Source organism: Anoplolepis gracilipes, chromosome 5 (genome assembly GCF_047496725.1).
Source record: "Anoplolepis gracilipes chromosome 5, ASM4749672v1, whole genome shotgun sequence".
Lineage (NCBI taxonomy): Eukaryota > Metazoa > Arthropoda > Insecta > Hymenoptera > Formicidae > Anoplolepis > Anoplolepis gracilipes.
Window position 1 is genome coordinate 2,454,547 of NC_132974.1, and position 14,355 is coordinate 2,468,901.

Sequence of the window (14,355 nt, forward strand, 5' to 3'; positions counted from 1 at the left end):
GTATCGCCATTCTCTCTCTGCAATTTCTCATTCAAATCCAACCTGTGCAATGTACCGAGTGTTCCGCTTCTGTCCGCAAATTTATTTCGTTCCGGCCATGTGGGATCCTTCTTTCTCTTATACTTCGCTAGTAGTACGCGCCACCTGTATAAATAAGGTTGAAAGGAGGAAGAGCTACGCGGCGCAACCCCGTCGACTCGTTTTTCACCGCTGGTATATATTTTTCCACCCTTGTATATGTCCCGGATCGACAGGGTTTACAGAACCGAGTCATAAAAATTGCACACTTGCCCTCGCACGTCCCACTTTCTCTTAAGCGACGATGCACCATCTCTGGAGTCTTAACCGATACGTAGAAAATTCACGTGTTCGACAATTTTAACGGCTCTGCCTGAATATCCCTTGCATAGCTGAATTAATTTTATAAAAAATTTAATTCAAGCACAATATCATGATTTTCAAATTGAAAATTACATCTCTTCTTCGATATCACACATAAAATATTCTCTGACTTTATATACTTTAAAATATTGTATTATAATTTTATATCCGTGGCGTGTCATGTTTTTAACGTATTTTGCTGCATCAAATTAACATTTTTATGCAGAATTTTATAATTCCTTTTTTTTTTTTTTTTTTTTTTTTTTTTACATCTGAAACGCGCGAGTTGTCATGAACATTTGCCATGATTACACCTGACGTTTCCGTGCTTTATCTTCTCTTCTGTCGCTTAGCAAGCGGTCGTTCCTTCGCGGGACCGGTCGCGTTTTACGGATACGCTTCCGCTCGCCGTCTTCTACGTTCGCTGATTCCGTGAGAATACCGGTACGTGTGCTACGTGATACTCATAATTTACGCAGTCTCGCTGTGCTCATTAATTGTCGCGTAAATAACGTCCCGTAGCATGACATGCATACATTTTCTCCGCGTTTCGCCCCTTTGCTTCCCCTTTCGTTTCTCTCACGAATTGCTGCACGCCTTTTTTTTTCCCCAAAGCGAGCTGCCATCTTACATGCTTCCTCGTGCAAAAAAAAGCGCACTGCAACGCACATCGTACGTAATATCTCACTTCCGCGAAGAGAAAAATTTTCCTTGCTAACTCTGCTCTTCACCGCCAACTTTATTCGCTCTTGTAAAATTGTCCGTCTCGAGATCGCAATTCTTTCCCTCCTTTCTTTCGTGCATTGTTTTTATTTTCATCACTGATGACTTAGCGTTTTACATGATATGACGTTATTAAAATTCTCGTCCCCTTTTTACATATTTTATTATCATTTTATTATTTTTTTTTTTTTTTTTTTTTTTTTTTTAGTAAGATAATAGGTTTATTATAATCTCATTGATATACAGGGTTTTTTCGACTTGAAAAACTTTGAACGAGAAAAAAATCAATCTCGCATTTACTTGCGACTGGGTCGCACACTCTTTTTCCGAGAACTTTTCGCGGGAGAACTTGTTCGAGTTTTCGTTTTCTCACCGCGTTACAAAGTCGGCCGATGCCGATGGAGGAGTAGCGTGAAGAATAGAACGATATCGCGAGAAATAGAACGATAAAGTTTGGTCGACCCGCGCCCGGAGCTTCGTTTTATTAAAAAATTTTATTTTTCTTCCCATCGCGCGAGAAATCTCTCGGTAGCCGCTATCGCCGCGCTGGCGGTTAATACCAGAAGCGGGGTTTAATGGAATTACCAGCGTGTTTTATATGCGCGCCGGCATTTTCGCGCGAGAAATTCGCGGAACAACGAAAACCGGTACAAAAGGGAGAAAGGGGGAAGCGAGAACGAAATTTCATGCGCCACTGCACGACGTGTTTGCGTAATATTTGCATGATATATTTCCGAAGCGCACGCTCGTCGCGAGAGCCGATAAGTTTTATGCAAATCGGACATCGCGTTGTCGATTGTACTCGATAAATAAATCGGCACGTCGCGTCGCGTTGGTTATACGAAGATATCGCATCTTATAAAGTATTATTGTAGTTTCCACAAAAGTGGAACCGGGGCACATTTATTTTCTCGGATCTCGCGTTCTTTCTAAATATGTGCTGATTCGATATATGGAAATATCGCACGAAAATCGTAAAACTAGGACGGGAACGTTTAGAGATTTCTTCGTCGAAACCCCTAACCATTCCGTAAAACACGATTATACCTTTGCTCGAAATAACTGTACTTATATATATGTCTGCAAATGAGTATGCAGTCGATATTAAGTATACAAATGTGAGTGTAAATTGACGTAACTGCACAAAGCTTTCTTACGTAAACACCGGCTAAATAATATGTAATACATACATAATTTATAAAATTATTATGCCTGAAAGAAACAATTTCGCCTGACATTTCTATTTTATTCTACACATGTCTACATCCGTGAGCAAAACCAAGAGAAGATTTTACGTGAAACCAGAGAAGGATCGGAATTTCTGGCGCTGAAGTAACATGTAGCAAGATTCGCATTCTTGAAAAAAACAACGTCATTAGTCCATCGAATATTTCTTTTTTTACTTTGTGCTGTAGGTATCGATTATTTGCTCTTTTACTTGGACGATAGAAATATATTACATCGGTTGCGCAAAATAATATTTTCGAAGAAATTTTAAACTTAAACTTATTGTTAAATTAATTTTGTTTTCTCGCGGATCGTTAATTAATTTTTAAAATTTTGCAAACCGAGAATATGTATTGTAATTTCTAAATCTAGTGGACATTATTAGGACATTAAAAGCTATCGAATAAACAGAAAAATTTATTTACAAATTACATAGTTAATATATAGCTTTTTTATATTATGATTAAAAATGAATTTTATTTCAAAGAACGTGATATACGTGTTAAATGTAATGTGAAAAAAAATAAGTTAATTCATAAAATTTTAATTAAAATTGTGTGTTTGTAATTAAAAATGGAGAAGCAAAAGTACGCGCTTGCATTTACAATATCCGCGATTATAATCTGAATGAAAAAGCCATGTAAAACATATAGCTCTATTAAAATTTATACAAATATTTTTATTATTCTGCGAAGAATCTAGATTTAAACATAAATTCAAATTTTTCAATAAGTTCTCTCTTATCGACAATCTTTCGGGGTAATCGTTATACCATCCTAGTTATTATCCAATTCCGTCAAAGATGAGAGAAAGTTTCTATCAAAGAGCCACCTTCCGATCGTTCATTTCCGCTTCAATCGTCATTTGTATCACGCTGGCTTCGCGAATCTGGCGAAAATCGGGGTTAATACCGACCATTAGACATGCGCGAGGGGACAACAGGGGACAACGTCATCCGGCGTCATCTCGCTTATGGGTCATCCGCGACGTGATAGCAAGCTGTTCTCGGTGAGAGATAGGAACGACGATGGGTCAGTGACGGGCGACAGGAGGGGCCGAGGACGAAGGGCGAGTAATTCGCTACCTTCCGTTTCATTACAGCTGCTTTGCCGGAGGTACAGCCTCGCGGCACGCAATCGCGCGATCAATTCTATCGTTGGTATTCGTCAGAGTCACGGGCGTGCTTGGCAAAATCGCATCCCATTACGCGCACGTAGATCATGCGTCATTAAGGCATCGTGCTTGAACGGACGATGGACCGGTCGCAGGATGCGCAGTGAGGTCCTGAGACTTGGTGTTTAAAGAAGAAGAGAAAATATTGTGTGAAATTATATATAAAATATCTTTATGATTTCATATATGCGTGTGTTTTATTACATTATACATATATATATATATATATATATATATATATATATATATATATATATATATATATCTGCTTGAATGGTTCATATATTGATATTAAATAATCCATATCTTATATTTATTGAAAACAATGTTTTACTTATTTATTTAAATAATAATGAGCGTATCGATTCTGCTGATATGTGGAGAGATTGATCCGTTTCACAATTAATTATTCGAAGGTATTAAGTTACCAATTAATTAGAAATGTGGATTTAATGAAAGTACTTTATTAATTGAGAACGCGAACGAACATTAATAAAAGTTGATAAATTTTCTCATAATCTTGTCTCTCGTCTAATATGGCGAGCGTCACACTGCCGACTTTATATGAAGGGAAAAATTTTGTGACCCGTGCAAACGCATATTTCTGAGTTCGTGAAATGTGATTTGATTTTAAAGCACATCTCTATGCGCATAATCTCGTAAAAAGTGCGCCATAAATCATGCCCTAAGTACCAAACTTTGCTCGTCTTGCCTTATTCATCTCCCGGCGGTAACAAAATCGAAGAGTATACAGGCGCGTCTCGAAAGAAAATTGCAATCTCGAGTTTTATAAGATGATGGAAAATGCTCTGTCGATAGCTTGCATTCGTTCGACCAAAGCCAAAATCTTCTTGTCATACAATTCTCGTGGCCAATTAGGCAGACTGATTAGGAAGAGACTGATTATTTCTTCGAACGTATAAGATCGATTTTCCATCCGCATTATATATTTTCCATTTGTCTTGTGAGAGAAAATTGATTTTAAATGCATTACTATAATAATAGAACCCGATCATTATAACAGCACATTTATTATCTGATATATACATATTTCGAGTAAAAAAATATTTTATTTTGTATCTTTAAATACAATAATTGCATAAATAGGAATATTATATAACATATTATTTAACAGTATTATATCGAGGTTGAAAATATAATACTAAATTATTGTTTATAATATTATATTATTATTTTTATTAATAATTAATTGTATTTTAAAATTTATATTTTCTTTATTAAAATCAGTTAAAATCTTTTTTTGCAATATGTGTAAGCATTATATATGGGAATATTATTTCACTTTAATACGCGGATATTTTATTAGAAACGGAGAAATATCTTTTTCAGAAAGAATTTCACGATAAAGTTCACGTTCATAAGAAGAATGAGTTTACTGCATACGATCTTTTTAAACCTTAAAAATTTAATAGCAATCAATCAATCGCACCCTTCGATTATTATTGCAATTTTATTGTTGTGAAGAATAAAAACGAACGTTTTTAATTACACAGCTGTGCGATAACTGTTCATTAAATTGCGTGATTTAATTTAAATTGATATTAATATTTTTATAGTTCTCTCACGCACGCTATATTATCAGTACTGAATTATATAAATTTTCTCTGAAAAATAAATTAATTACTAAAATATAATTTATAATTTATATACAATTACAGAAGACAATTACATAAGCATTGACATTGTACATGTACGGATATAAAATATAATCGATAAAATATATCGATCGCGCTATTTCTCTTTACTTTATGAAATATTCCCTCGCTATAATTGCGTTCTTAACTAGCAAACTATTAACGGTGACACGGTATATTTTCGGCTTAATTCAAATAACCGTCTGCCTTATATATATATATATATATATATATATATATATATACAGCTAGCTAATTGCGAACGTCGCTAATATCCTATTAATTATCTTCGCCGGTCGTGCGATAAATGCGGTAGCTTCCATCGTTGAGGGGTTTTCGCGCCAGTAATGAATCAAAGAACGCCGCTGTAGTTGCAAAATAAAATGTTACACAGATAGTTTATTTATTTTTATTAAGATAGAATGCGAAATACAATGTAATATATAATGGTTTTTGTTTCATTTGTTGCAGTGTGCGTACAATGGCCCGAGGGTAGGTGCTTCCATGACGTGCCAGAGCCGGCACTGCTGAATCTCTACTTCGAGTTCCGTGAGAACTGTCACGGCTTCTCCTGAAGGCGACCAATCAGGCAACGACAATGATGACAATGAGACACACGGCCCTCGCGCTCCTTGTCGAGCGTGCGGATCATCAGTACACTTTAATATCGCGCGAAAAACACTTTTGAGAGATAACGTATTTATTTAAAAGTCTTTCCAACAGCCGCCACACACCACGACCAAGCCAAAACGAATAGCCACGTATAGCCACACAGAGAAGGACCAAGGTCCCCTGTTTTTCGTTTACATTGATACATTCTGTCTCGCGCGAATTTTAGAGACGCGTCGTCGAATGGATAGAGTCGACGGAAGAAAAATAATTCCGCATAAAAATGATAACGTGAAGATATTGATTTTCAAACCTAATTCGATACAAAACTAATTGACAGTAATGACTTTTATTTGATTGACGAAATTAATTCCGTACATAAAGTAGGTACGTTTATTATTAGAACATAAATTAGGACAATTTATTAAATGATAAAGAAATATTTTCTTTTTTTTTTTTTTCCTTCTACTAGAAACTTGAATTTGATTAAATTTTTTCTTAGATAAATAAGTAATAACAAACATAAACAATATTAATTAATGATAATTGTATCATGCAAGGAAAAAATTTTATTTGATTTTTTTCGAAAATTACGCATACAAAAAAAAAATTATTCAATCTCCCGCCGTCTCGGTTCATTCGAATCGTGTCTCCGTGTGAAAGCGACACGAAGCAAAGCGTGGTGCTCGTGTATTGTTTCTGGTCATCGTGATGGATCTCGGATGACACAAGTCTTACACTGACCCTAAATGGGTGCTCAGCAGAATTCTCGCTGAGCATGTGAAAACGGGATCTTTCGCGTCCCTTCTTTATAGGGTTCTCGATGATCCCAGCAGAAGCAAGGTGGGTGATCCAGAATATTTATTTACCTACAACTAATTGCTCGTCGTTCAGCCAGCTCGGGATTAAAGACTGTCTCTCCTGTTTACGTACACATTTTTATATCTTTTTTTTTTTTTATTGTACTTGTCTTTTTTTATCACATCTGGGAGAGAAATACCATGCTCAGCCCTTCCTAAGTTTCTCTCGCACAATCAATTATTTTTGTTGTTCCTTTCGAACCGAAGCAAAGTCGTTCCCCTTGTCTTATCATCGCCTTTATGGTAAGAAAACTACGAGGAGTAATAGTAGCTGTTGCACTCACGCGGAGAAAAATGCGTTGAACAAAGCAGTCGGGACCAAAATAAGTTACGATAATGGAAGAGAAACACGTTTCATAAATAAAAAAAAAAAAAAAAAAAAATTAAACGGCAGAGTATACTAAACAAAAATATCGTTATTATTTTATAAAATAATATTTTGATATGATGATATTATCGTGAAGTCCGGGATTGAAAATTAAATACAATTTTATATTAAATTACTTACATATATCAAAAATACATTAAACTGGCATTACGTTTTGTGATACGCGTTGTTCTCCACGTGAAACAACGTTCACGAAGCATTTCATCGTTTTGAAATCGGCCATGAAGCGCGTGAGTTTTAGATTAACGATGTGGTAATTTAGGAACCGACAATTAGAATCTAGAGAAAAACTGATTGCGAAGTGTTGCGTTATTTTGAAATTATAATTGGACGAGAATTTGATTTGCGAGCTAATACTTTTACCACGTTTCTTATATTTTGAATTCTTTTAAATTTATTATACATTTTTACAAAAGGCAAAAATAAAATAGTTTTATTTAGCCTCAAAAATATTCTTGTTTTTTTTATAACAAAATTTATCGAAATATGGCTTTTTCAGTATTGGAATACGCATTTCTCGTATTTTGAGTAAATATTTTTATTTCAATTCAAATGTAGAAACTCTTATTTTAAAATGTGCTACTACTTTTAGTCTATTAAAATGGCAGCAGCGTAACACATTGCAAAATGTTTTTTCTCTTTTTTTTTTTTATAAATATATTTTTTTAACTGATAGTTTGCTATATTTTTCTCTAATACAAATACCAATACAAATATGTATGTGTATACAAACGTAAAGCCCAGTGGCAAGTAAATTACTCGATAATATCGTAACTCGTAGATTTAGATTTAATAAACCGATTACAGGGTATAAAGTATTAATAATAGGTAATTACATAGGTTTTTTTATACATCTACGAATTTTTTATCGAGACTGCGGAAACAAATACTGATAAATCGGCATCATTTATCTCGCTCATTTATTATTTTCGCGAAGCCTAATGATATTCGATTTTATTTTACTGTCGACTATTAAAGCAACGCGGATAACACTATGAGGATATAAATAAGTTAAACGTGCCAAAACAAACACAGGGTATTAATTTTAGTGATTATGTGAGCGTTACCTTAGATATATATATATATAATATATATATATATATATATATATATATAATATATATATATATAATATATATATATATTTGGTATAATTAGCGTACGCGTAGACTACTTACATTTACATAGAACAGAAGAAATACGGCTGCACTTTAAATGCCGTTTAGAAGAAATAACGTAGAACTAAATTCACGTGATTCTGCAAGTGTAACGCATCATTCATCGTCCTTTACGCTAACTATTTTTATACTCACGTGAGATTTTTATACCTGCAAACGACTGTTTTTTTTTTTTGCCGTGTTCGGCGTTGAAATGTATACTTGCAGGATCCACGTAGGAAGACGTAGAACAGTATTACGCAACCGCATGACTGTACTCTATTACAGGGTTAAACCGACATTCCAAAGATCGTGACATCGATTATTCGCCAAACGAGTAAACTGGGGTAATTTGTTATAAAATAACCGTAGATATATGGAATGACGTGATTTATTTCGCTTCTATTGATCCATTGATCAATGGTGTGCCATAATGCCCCACTTTACAAATGTAGAAAGTAGATTTTTATTCATACAAATTGATAGATTAAGACACACGACACATTAGTGCATAGTGACTAGCCTACATAGTTAACTGTCAAATGAAAGTGTTTGTGTTTGGGCGATTAAATGTTTTTTTTACGAAAATTGCGTAGAGACGCGTAGAAGTATATATTTGTGAAAACAAAAAATTAGAATTCAGAAATAAGACGAGAAAAGAGACAGACAACAAAAATAGACGAATTAATTATATAATACCAACATGAAACGAGGACAAGAACGTGACAAGTACATGATAAGTAAAAAGAAATCGTTGTTTTTTGCAAAACAAACATAACGGGTAAATTTTATACAATAATAATAAATATAACCATTTTTATATAGCAACGAAATCGATAGTAGTTTCAATTTTGTCTCAAGCTCGATGATATACTTATCAAGAGTAAAAAAAATTCTTTAAAAATTATAAAATATTAATTTTTTTTTACAAATTTTTAAACTATAGACATAAAATGTGACAAGTATTTGCATTTTTTTAGTTTACATAAATTTAATATGATACAATTTGTAAATATTCTTATTATTTAAATAATTGATATTTTTAAATAATTAGTTTGAAGTTTGAACACATACACACAAAGTATATTTTAATATTAATGCTTCGAGAAGAACTATGTCATCGAGGCTTGGAGCAAAACGAATAGCAACAAAGCAAATTTAATCGTTAATCGATACAAGAGCAACTTGCTCTTGTCACTCTGTTCGCCGAAACAAATCTGCGTAACGCATAAGCGGACCGATTTGTCACATCTCAGTCAATAAAGAGGAATCTTTACTTTCCGTACATCGTCGACGAGTTAATCGAAAACCGATTCTCACCGATTGCACGATCATGCATGTGTCTGTCATTCGTCGGAGAAAATTAGAGAGTAAGCAGATATGAGAGCAGCTATTTAAGAAATTCCATTTAATAAACTTAAAATACACATAATATATACAAAATTATATTTTTCGTAAAATTATTTAAAATTATACAAACAGAATAATTAACTTTTAATTAAAGGTGGAACTTGATAAATAGTTTTATTGAATTGTTTAATATTGCGTGGAGCCTTAAATAGAGCCTTAAAATAGTTTGAAGTATAGAAAACTAACGAACGGAATTTTTAGTTTTATCTGCTTTTCTCTCTAGTTCTCTCTTCCTATTTAACTACGCGATCATTCCGTCGACATGTTCATTCCGCGCACTTTCCGATCTTCTTGCAAAAGCATTTCGCCTCTGAACTTTCCGTTGCGAATAGTCGGGATATTTCCGAGTCGACGCGCTCTGTTCTCCATTTATTCATCGAAACGTCGTCGTTCGGTACTCTCCACGGAATCCGCTCTCGAAATCATGCTCGCGGAAATATTGAAATCGTCCTGCTTCGTCCTTTTTCGTGCCGAACAGTCCACGCCATGTTAAGAAAGAATAGTTGATTTTTATTTTTCTCGAAATTCCCGTCGAATGCGCACAATTGCAGACGTCAATTTAGCAATGGGATAACAAAACAAAAAATAAAGAAGCCAAGAAAAAGAGAACGAATCCGAAGAAAAGCCGGAAGCTGAGGTATCCTTCCTCTTTTCCTAGATCGCTCCTCTGTCTCTTTATCTATCCCAATCTCGCACTTCTCGCGACGATATTACTACTCTGCTCCGCAGTTCCCGGAACATTCCGCCTCCTCTCTAACAATTTTCATTCCATTTCATACCGCTTTCCTACGTCTTCCTGTCTTTTTCCTCCCTGTTACCCGACCGGTCCGGTTCTTTTCTCCAATTTTACGCCGTGTCAGAATTCTTTTACTTGACTCGCGCTGTCGCGGTCGCGTCGGAAACGTACGAAGAAAATTGATATTGCCGCCGGGAAAAAGTTTGCTTCTCTCGATGTAGAAGATTTTATTGCCTTTGCGACGTTTATTACGCGTAAGTTTTAGTACAAATTGAGTAAATTTTGACCATTCTTAACGAAACTGCAGGCAACAATATTCTCGAAACCGCGCGAATTGTGAGAGAATCATAAAACACAAGTGGATACGAAGTCTAGAATCGCTCGAGTTTTATATCGCATTATTCTTACGATAAATTTTTCACAAAATGTCTAGAATCGCCAAACGTTAAGAGCTTTTTATCTTCCTCGCGAGCCCGTGTCGATACCTTAAAGTTAAAACTACCAATAAAAGAAAGGAAGTACAGGAAATTTGATTTGGCATTTCCGAATCGTGAAATGTTATTTAATGTTGTTCCAAGTTTCAAGTTGTAGTTCAAAGTGTTGAAACTTTTATAAGACACAATTTGATTCTCGAGAGATCGTGCTTATTTACCAATGACGACGATTTTGATGATGCATGCCGTTGTAAGCTTGTTAATCTTAATTAAAAGCGTCGATCGTGTCGCTTATAATTAACTTTATCGTGAATATATTCATTTGTAATTAAATACCGTATAACAAGAAAATCTAGCATCAAGCGATGAGAAAAGGTGCATAAATGCACATAAATATGCGTATTGAACTGCATTAGAAAGTAAAAATTGATATGATAATAAGATTAACATCAAAGATTTCAAATTAGAAGAAAATTAAAGAAATATTAATTAAACATAGATGCCATTTTTTATGGATGCATTCGAAATTCATCGCACGGTGCTAACATTTTCCGTGAAATCGAATCTTTTAAACTTTTCAATTGTAATATCTGCATGTCACGTATGTACATTATCTTCATCACTCGATCGAGGCAAAAATCGACGCGCTGTTGTTTCTTTTTTCAGTTCTCTGTTTTTCTGTTCTCTCGATTTTTATCATCTTTCACGCGATCTCATTCACGTTATTCTAATCTACAACAACGATCCACGGAGCATGAAAAATGAACGCAACATCACGCAGGGCTTTTCGTTTGAAGAAGCGAGAATCAAAAACGAATCTAACCAGGAGGTCTTCTTCATTAAGTTCGTCAATTCGAGATTTTCAATATACACAAAATTATTTCAAAATAAAATGTTGAATATACTGGAAAATAAATGATCTGAACGGAATCCATCTTTTATAAATACGCTTTAAAAGAGACCAAGACTGAACGCTTCTGCGACTGAAACGCCCTGTGACACTTCAACGGCATGAAAGAACCAGAAATAGCAGCAGGACATCAGGAAGAAAGCAGCCGAAACAATCAACTTCCCAATACAAGAGACCAAAGCGGATCCTTACGGAAGAATTCGAAGAGAAGGTTACCTCGAGACACGCTGAAGACATGAACGATAATCGAATAAGAAGCCACGAAAGCGAGGGTTTTTGAAAGGTACGGCCTGCTTCCTACAAAAACCAAAAAAAAAAAAAAAAAAAAAAAAAAAGAACGAAAAAAGAAAAGCAAATTCAAAAGAACGGAACTTGAGCGAGTAACGAATAGCTGTGATGATATAGCACGAAATACGCAAGAATTACGCGAATCGCTTAGAATATGCGTCACAAAATGAACCAGAATCCGCTTGGACGCGCCTCTTTTCTCGATCCTGCGTCTCTGTTAATGAATCTTCGGTCTTGATTAAATTAAATTTTACTTTTACATTATAGGCATAAAAATCGCTGCACAAAAAACTGAAAATTTGGTTAATTATAAAAAAGTTAAAAATTAGTGTATATTGTTAACTTAATTATCTCTAAAATGCATTACGTTATGAATATATAAAATTGATCTTCCGATTTCGGATAGAGACGTGGAGCGTCGGAGAGAAAAAAGGGCGCGTCACACGAGATCTCGGATCACCCTCGACGAATCCTAAGAATTTCCGAGAAAATATCCGAAAATTTCGCCTGGTAGTTTTTAATCTTAGGGCTCTATATATCTGTCCAGTGATATAAAAGCATGAAGTACAATATTTACGTTACGTACAATAATTCCGTATGAATGACCTGCGAGAGTTCTCTGTCGTATATAATGAACATTAACCTTTTCTTGGCACACATTTTGGTCGCTTCATTTTGGTCGCATAGTCTCGCCGCCGGGCCGGGTCGGACCGCACTTGAAAAAAAAAAAAAAACAAAAAACAAAAAAAAAAAAAAAAAAAACAGTCCTCGTTATGTTAGATTAAAACGTAGATTAATCGATTAATCCAATCCCGGTCCCGACGTCGTGTCGCGCGCTTGTTCTGCGTGTATGTCCTATCTATACGTATTTATACTGATCACTTACGCCGCCAGCTCGATTAATCGGGGTCCCGTCGAGATTACTACGTCTCTCTACTTTAATATAATCCCGCCTCGTTTCTCCTGCGCGAGTCCTCTCGAGTTCTCTACCACCGTCAGAGCCGGATGTACCCGACGTCCGTTAACCTCGGTTAACTACTAATACCACTATGCGACTTCCTTTCACGTCCACGAGTATGACTACAACGTGGACGGAAGTTGGTGGAATCGCTTAGCGAGAATCGGTTAATCGAATTATCCGATCGGATTATCCGGTGTGCAACCGGTTTTACATGTTTCCCCTCCTCTCCTCTTTTTATATATTCGCCTCCCCGTCGTCGATTAACCCGCCTTTCGTATATACCTCATACGTATATATATATACATACATTTTATATATAGATATTCTTTTTTTTTTTAAATTGTTACTATTACATATAATAATCACGGTAATGCGCCACATTCACTGGTTGATGACTGTCTCGTTGACATAAAGGCCCGTATCTTGCCTGTGGTTGTGCTTGGTTGTGGTTGGAGCGGTTTTGGGAGAGAATTTTTTACTTGCTTCTTTTTTAATATTATTACCTTTTTTAATTTGCACGTCTCATGTCGTGGCCTTGGCTTGCCTTCATATGAGATTCACCTGTGAATATATCTATATATACATTACATATATATATTGATATATATATATATCTATATACCGATACGCATATAATATGCGTCTGCATGTATTATACGTTCGCGGAAACGTTCAGCGTATACATGTACACGCAGGCGCATATTTATTATATTGTAATTTCACACGTATGATAATCCGTCCTGGCAGTATCGTACGATTAACAAACATATGTGCACTCATAACGTATACATTACAAGCTGCGAAGTAGTTTGTGGAAGCGATTTTCAGTATCGTGTTATCTTTCTTTTCTTTTTCTTTTTCTTTTTCTTTTTTTTTTTTTTTTTTTTTTCTTCATCTTTGTCTCCGTCTCTTCTTTTCTCTTTTCTCTTTCTCTCTCTCTGTGTCTTTCTCGTGCGTTGTTTCGTCCCTCTTACACATGTATCGTTCAATGCAGGATGCATATTGCACAAGCTAACCGACGCGAGTATCATCACTAAACGATAAAAATAACAAGAACGAGAAGAGATGCGATAGGCACGAGAAAGCATGTTCTCAATTATTCCGTTTTCTTACTCTCTCTCTCTCTCTCTCTCTCTCTTTCGAGATACAATTTTTTTCTATATTTTCTTCTCTCTCTTATTTTTCGTTAATTCTCTGTCACTACTTCACGTACGGGCTGCCATGGCGGCACAGTCTGTAATACTTATTACTCTTCTTACTATTATTATTATTATAATTTTTTTTTTGGAACTGTTTATTAATTGTCATTGATTAATGTTAATGGATCGTGGCACGGTGTGTTAGTTGGCGAGAGACATGACAAATAATTTTTTGAACGGGCGAAGGTTGCTGCATGCTCGAACAAATGCCGCCTTTGACTTAGTGGTAACTAATTAATTCTGG

At 35.2% G+C, this 14,355-nt stretch overlaps 2 protein-coding genes across 13 annotated transcripts in view; one reads left to right on the forward strand and one right to left on the reverse strand.

Annotated features, from left to right (window-relative positions):
• LOC140666249 (uncharacterized) overlaps positions 1 to 14,355 on the reverse strand; it is a 308,424-nt gene that overhangs the window by 221,991 nt on the left and 72,078 nt on the right. The gene's annotated exons all lie outside the window — the stretch shown is intronic.
• Positions 1 to 14,355, forward strand: part of LOC140666248 (RNA binding protein fox-1 homolog 2) — a 256,874-nt gene that overhangs the window by 205,435 nt on the left and 37,084 nt on the right. For all 12 annotated transcript variants that reach the window (XM_072893213.1, XM_072893214.1, XM_072893222.1 and 9 more), the window contains one exon: positions 5,631 to 5,651. In XM_072893213.1, the coding sequence (XP_072749314.1) occupies positions 5,631 to 5,651 (21 nt within the window). The remainder of the gene's footprint in view (positions 1 to 5,630; positions 5,652 to 14,355) is intronic.